The sequence below is a fragment of the Theropithecus gelada genome, chromosome 11 (assembly GCF_003255815.1).
Source record: "Theropithecus gelada isolate Dixy chromosome 11, Tgel_1.0, whole genome shotgun sequence".
In the NCBI taxonomy this organism is placed as follows: Eukaryota; Metazoa; Chordata; class Mammalia; order Primates; family Cercopithecidae; genus Theropithecus; species Theropithecus gelada.
The window spans coordinates 14,278,187-14,285,010 of NC_037679.1; the positions used below are offsets into that span (position 1 = coordinate 14,278,187).

The 6,824-nt window shown below is 36.6% G+C and overlaps 1 protein-coding gene across 1 annotated transcript; it reads left to right on the forward strand.

The window, feature by feature from the left end:
* Positions 1-264: 264 nt before the first annotated feature.
* On the forward strand, positions 265-1,354 carry LOC112635560 (olfactory receptor 9K2). Its single transcript, XM_025403771.1, has one exon. The coding sequence runs from the start codon at positions 396-398 to the stop codon at positions 1,335-1,337; it is 942 nt and encodes a 313-aa protein (XP_025259556.1). The 5' UTR covers positions 265-395; the 3' UTR covers positions 1,338-1,354.
* Positions 1,355-6,824: the final 5,470 nt, after the last annotated feature.

Below are 6,824 nucleotides of genomic sequence, written 5' to 3' on the forward strand. Positions count from 1 at the left end.
CCCAAACTACCTAATGTGCTTCCCAAAGTCATTTATTAAATTGGTTGTGCTCTCTTCCAGTCAGTGCTTCATGATGTTGAAGTTATTATGTGAATCATGAGTGGGAAATGTATAGAGAAGTGACACTTGGAAATGTGAAAGGCATTTGGGTAGAAAGGCATTGTATTAGATGCAGAGGCAAAAAACCTAACTCTACCACTTAAAGAACTAAGAAATACAACTAATCTTTGGTTTCAACAGCAATTGGTTGGCTTTAAGTCACCGTATACTTATGAGGCTAAAATTAAAATAGCTTTGTAAATCTTAATATCATAAGAGATTATTTGTAAATACTCGGATCCAAACCCAGAGTTCATTTGTATATTTTGCCCTGTGCCTCTCAACAGGTTTCTACCATGGGTGACAGGAGAGCAAGCAATCACTCAGAAATGACTGACTTCATTCTTGCAGGCTTCAGGGTCCGCCCAGAGCTCCACATTCTCCTCTTCCTGCTATTTCTGTTTGTTTATGCCATGATCCTTCTAGGGAATGTTGGGATGATGGCCATTATTATGACTGATCCTCGGCTGAACACACCAATGTATTTCTTCCTAGGCAATCTCTCCTTCATTGATCTTTTCTATTCATCTGTTATTGCACCCAAGGCTATAATCAACTTCTGGTCTGAAAGCAAGTCTATCTCCTTTGCAGGCTGTGTGGCCCAGCTCTTTCTCTTTGCCCTCTTCATTGTGACTGAGGGATTTCTCCTGGCGGCCATGGCTTATGACCGCTTTATTGCCATCTGCAACCCTCTGCTCTACTCTGTTCAAATGTCAACACGTCTCTGTACTCAGTTGGTGGCTGGTTCCTATTTCTGTGGCTGCATTAGCTCAGTCATTCAGACCAGCATGACATTTACTTTATCTTTTTGTGCTTCTCGGGCTGTTGACCACTTTTACTGTGATTCTCGCCCGCTTCAGAGACTATCTTGTTCTGATCTCTTTATCCATAGAATGATATCTTTTTCCCTGTCATGTATTATTATCTTGCCTACTATCATAGTCATTATTGTATCTTATATGTATATTGTGTCCACAGTTCTAAAGATACACTCTACTGAGGGACGTAAGAAGGCCTTCTCCACCTGCAGCTCTCACCTGGGAGTTGTGAGTGTGTTGTATGGTGCTGTCTTTTTTATGTATCTCACTCCTGACAGATTTCCTGAGCTGAGTAAAGTGGCATCCTTATGTTACTCCCTAGTCACTCCCATGTTGAATCCTTTGATTTATTCTCTGAGGAACAAAGATGTCCAAGAGGCTCTAAAAAAACTTCTAGAGAAGAAAAATATTAGTCTTTGATTATTTCTCTTGCACTGATTGTATTGTGTCTATTTATTTAATATACCTGTGGTCATTAATAAAAGTTACTCTCCTGAATGTCATAAAAATACTTTTAGTACATTTTTTCATGTGATGTACTCTTTCCATATTTTACTTTTTACCCCCCCAAGACATCATTAATTCTGAAAATCTTGGATATTGGAGCTATCCTGGACATGAGGGAAGTATTTTTATGATAAACCCTCTTACTGGTCTTCAACATTTTATTTCACAGAATTTATATCTATTGATTCTTGTGGCATAATGTAGAACAATATTTTTTATTTTGTTGTAGTGCTTCAGCAAAATTTTGTCTGGTGTTTGTCTTTGGGATTGCCCATCCCTCCTACACACAATCATGGGTAGTTGACAAAGATGCCCAGATTATTTTTAAATAAAATATGTCTTTAATTTTGTAGCTAGTTTCATTAGCATGCTAAATGTATATTAAGTTTTCACCTTGATCAAATATTTTATGTGAGCTACGTAGAAAGGAAGTGCTAATAATAAGACACAAACTCTAAGTAATCTTTATACATTAATTTGGAAAACTTTATGCTTCATTATTGTGGAGTGCTCTAAGGTACTGCTAGGTGCTGGGTCCCAGTGCAAAGAACTAAAATAGGAAATAGAGATCTTCAAACATTTTGAGCAATCATTCCCTCGATTTTGATTTTCACGATTTTTTCTTGTGTTAATAATTGCTAAGGAATAATTAATAAAGGTATAGAATCAGGGAAGTCATCAAAACAGATTATGATCCAAAATTTACTTATTGATGCCTTTTCATATAGGTGTATATTTGATTAACTTTATTGAATATCTGTATAATATGTTCTGGCCCTATGGTGGGCTCAGTGATAAATAACCTCATTGTTTTGGAAGTTTAAAAGTTAGTGCAATATTCAAATCCTTGGGCATAAAACCAAAATCCAGACATTTTGCCAAAGAGATCACAAAGTGGGGTGCCCTAAAGAAGGTGGTTGGTAATCAGAGAAACCCTTCTTGGGCTACATAAAACGTTGATCAAAGGGGGATTAGATTGAAGTCAGGAAACCTGCTACAGTGGTTTATAATATTGATGTGGGTTTAAAGGTATGCCAATATTAGTGAACAAAAGCAGATTTTTAAAACTGCAGGTAAATGAAGAGAATGTACAAAAGAAGGTATGTCACCCCATTTTTGAAATTGAGTGTGTGTGTGGTCATGGTACAAACAGATAAAAAGTATAGGAGCTCTCAGAAAACCTGAAATAAAGGGGGAAGTTTCTTGCCTTGATGAACATGTATAAAAAACCTACGGTGAACATTATATTAAATGACAGAAAACTAGAAGGTTTCTTGCTATTATCAGGAAAAATGCAAAGATGCCTTCTGTCACCACATCTTTTCAATATTTTAATGTACGTGCTAGCTAATGCAACAAGAAAAGAAAAGGAAATGAAAGTGTTATGAACTGAATGGTATTCCCTCAAAATTCATGCAGTGAAGCCCTAAACCCTAGTACTTCAGAATATGACTTTAATTAGTGATAGGGTCTTCAAAGATTTAATTGAGTTAAAATAAGGCTTTAGGATAAGTCCTAATTCAATATCATTTTTGTCCCTATAGAAAGAGGAGATTAGGGCACACAGAGGGACATGAGGGATGCATGTGCACAGAACATCAACCATGTGAAGAATCAACAAGAGGGCAGCCATCTGCAAGCTGAGGAAAGAGGGCTCAGAGAAAACTAACTCTGCTAAAACCTTGATCTTGGACTTCTAGCCTCCATCACTAAGAAAATTAATTTATGTTGTTTAAGAAGCCAGTCTGTGGTGTTTTATTATGTGATCTCCAGCAAATTCATACGAATAGATCTATAAATTAGAAAAGAAGAGAAAACATTCCTTGTTTGTAGATAATATGATTATCTATGTAGAAAATTAAAAATAATTAAAAACCACCCTTCTGAAACTAATAAGTGGTTATACCAAAGTTGCTGAATATAAGGTTAATAAACAAATGCCAATTTTTTTTCTACATACCAGCAATGAATATTTGGATTTTAAAATTAATAACAGAATTCTGTAGGCGACATAAGCAAGAAGGCTGTATAGGAATTTCTAGCCCTGTCCCTCACAGAAACACTAATTTAACAATGAACCAAAATACCTTTATGAGAATTCCAGAATGCACTTAAGAAGTTGCAGTACCCCCAGGCAACCGCAAAGCCAAGGAAAGCTACAATGACATGGGTAAGAAGAGAAATTTCACTTTGTCCACATCAGCTACTCTACCAAGCTGGCACAGCTCTGCACTAGGACAGCACCCTGCATCATGACTTCTCCCTTGGGAACAAAGATAACAGTGGAGAATCCAAGCCAGAATCCAATATTCTAGCTTTTCAGAGGGCTGCAGGAAGGATTAATTTCTGTCATTCTCCACTAAGAGCACTGATGGAACTAGCATAGTTTTAATGCCTGGGGGCTTCTGAGAACAAAGAAGAGTGTGTATATGGGGTGGGAGTGGAGGTGGTTTGCTGTAGCTAGCATGGTTAGGCAGAATCAGAAAAAGCCACATAACTTGAGCCTTCTACCTCAGAGGCAAGGAGAGTGGCAGAGTGTACATCTGGTTGTAGGCTTTCTGGAAGGCTGCTTTAAGGAATGGAATCAGTTTTGCCTGACTAAGGATGCTGATGAGGAGCAGCATACTTTGGATACCTGGTGACCACTAAAATCAAGGCAAGACAGTACTAGAGAAAAAGAAACTAGTAATTGGTTCTGAGAAACTGCATGAACAGGTTCAGAGAAGTCACATTTTCCCCCAAAAGTTTTCACATATCCCTGGAATTTCTAGCAGGGCTGATTGGGGAGGGTCTCTTATACAAAGCCAGTTTGTAAAGGCTGGTAGAGGTGGCTGTTTTTTCAAATGTGTGGGTTCCAGCATAAAGTTATGAGACACATGACACATATGAGACATATGAGACACATGAAGAAAGCGATAAGCAAAGAAACAAGGCTCAAAATAGGAACAAAATAAATCTTCAGTGACAATTCTAAAGATTTAGAGATATATAAAGAATTGGAGACATATAAATTATCCGAAAAGAGTTCAAAATAGCTATCATAAAAATGCTCCATGACTAAAGAAAACTATGCATGAACAAAATGAGATTAACAAAAGATATAAAATATAAAAAGGACCAAAAAAAATTTTAGAGCTGAAGAATACAATACTTGAACTAAAATTTACTAGAGTTTTACAGGCGACTTTACAGAGTAGAAGAAAATCAACAACTTGAAGAAAGGCCATGTGAAATTATTCAGTAAGAGTAACAGCAACAAACAATAATAAACAGTAAAGAAAACCTAAAACACATCATCAAGTGAAAGAATATATAAATTATTAAGATTCTAGAAGGAAAAAAGAGAAGAAGCAAAAAGCTTATTTAAAGAAATAGTGGTGGAAAACTGCCCAATTCTGGGGAGGGAAATGAACATCTAGGTACAAGAATCCCAATGGACTCCAAGTAGGATGATCCCAAAGAAATCCTCACAGAGAAATATTATAATTAAATTTTCAAAAGTTGAGGTCAAAGAGAATCTTGAGAGCAGCAAAAGAAAAGCAACTAATCACTTACCAGGAAATCTTCATAAAACTATCAGTGTATTTCTCAGCTAAAACCTTGCAGACTAGAAGAAAATAAGATGATACAATTCAAAGTATTGGAAGAAAAAAGCACCAATTAAGAATACCATACCTGGCAAAATATTTTTGAAAAATGAAGAATTAAAAACTTTATCAGACTAACAAAAGTGAGAGAGTTCATCATCAACACATCTGCCTTTAAAAATACTGAAGTTCTTCAAATTGAAATGAAAGTACATTAAACCGCAGCATGAAAGCATATGAAAGTATAAAGCTTGCTAGTAAAGGTAAATATGTAGAAAACACATAACACTTTGATATTGTAATGGCGATGCACAAATAATTTTTATTCTGGTATAAAAGTTAAAAGACAAGAGCATAAAAATATGTTAATGGATACACAATATTAAAAAATGTAAGTCATGATGTCCGTAACATAAGGTGTGTGTGTGGGAGGGAAGAGTGAAAAGTGTGGAGTACAATAAACATAATCCAGCATATAAACAGAACCAAAGACAAGAACCACATGATTATCTCAATAGATGCAGAAAAGGCTTTTGACAAAATTCAACAGCCCTTCATGCTAAAAACGCTCAATAAATTTGGTATTGATGGAACGTACCTCAAAATAATAAGAGCTATTTATGACAAACCCACAGCCAATAGCATACTGAATGGGCAAAAACTGGAAAAATTCCCTTTGAAAACTGGCACAAGACAGGGATGCCCTCTCTCACCACTCCTATTCAACATAGTGTTGGAAGTTCTGGCTAGGGCAATTAGGCAAGAGAAAGAAATCAGGGGTATTCAGTTAGGAAAAGAAGAAGTCAAATTGTCCCTGTTTGCAGATGACATGATTGTATATTTAGAAAACCCCATTGTCTCAGCCCAAAATCTCCTTAAGCTGATAAGCAACTTCAGCAAAGTCTCAGGATACAAAATTAATGTGCAAAAATCACAAGCATTCTTATACACCAGTAACAGACAAACAGAGAGCCAATTCATGAATGAACTTCCATTCACAATTGCTTCAAAGAGAATAAAATACCTAGGAATCCAACTTACAAGGGATGTAAAGGACCTCTTCAAGGAGAACTACAAACCGCTGCTCAGTGAAATCAAAGAGGACACAAACAAATGGAAGAACATACCATGCTCATGGATAGGAAGAATCAATATCGTGAAAATGGCCATACTGCCCAAGGTAATTTATAGATTCAATGCCATCCCCATCAAGCTACCAATGAGTTTCTTCACAGAATTGGAAAAAACTGCTTTAAAGTTCATATGGAACCAAAAAAGAGCCCGCATCTCCAAGACAATCCTAAGTCAAAAGAACAAAGCTGGAGGCATCACGCTACCTGACTTCAAACTATACTACAAGGCTACAGTAACCAAAACAGCATGGTACTGGTACCAAAACAGAGATATAGACCAATGGAACAGAACAGAGTCCTCAGAAATAATACCACACATCTACAGCCATCTGATCTTTGACAAACCTGAGAAAAACAAGAAATGGGGAAAGGATTCCCTATTTAATAAATGGTGCTGGGAAAATTGGCTAGCCATAAGTAGAAAGCTGAAACTGGATCCTTTCCTTACTCCTTATACGAAAATTAATTCAAGATGGATTAGAGACTTAAATGTTAGACCTAATACCATAAAAACCCTAGAGGAAAACCTAGGTAGTACCATTCAGGACATAGGCATGGGCAAAGACTTCATGTCTAAAACACCAAAAGCAACGGCAGCAAAAGCTAAAATTGACAAATGGGATCTCATTAAACTAAAGAGCTTCTGCACAGCAAAAGAAACTACCATCAGAGTGAACAGG

What these genes read in the sequence shown, in the direction of transcription:
- LOC112635560 (XM_025403771.1), top strand. Translation starts at nt 396, where the DNA reads ATGGGTGACAGGAGAGCAAGCAATCACTCAGAAATGACTGACTTCATT.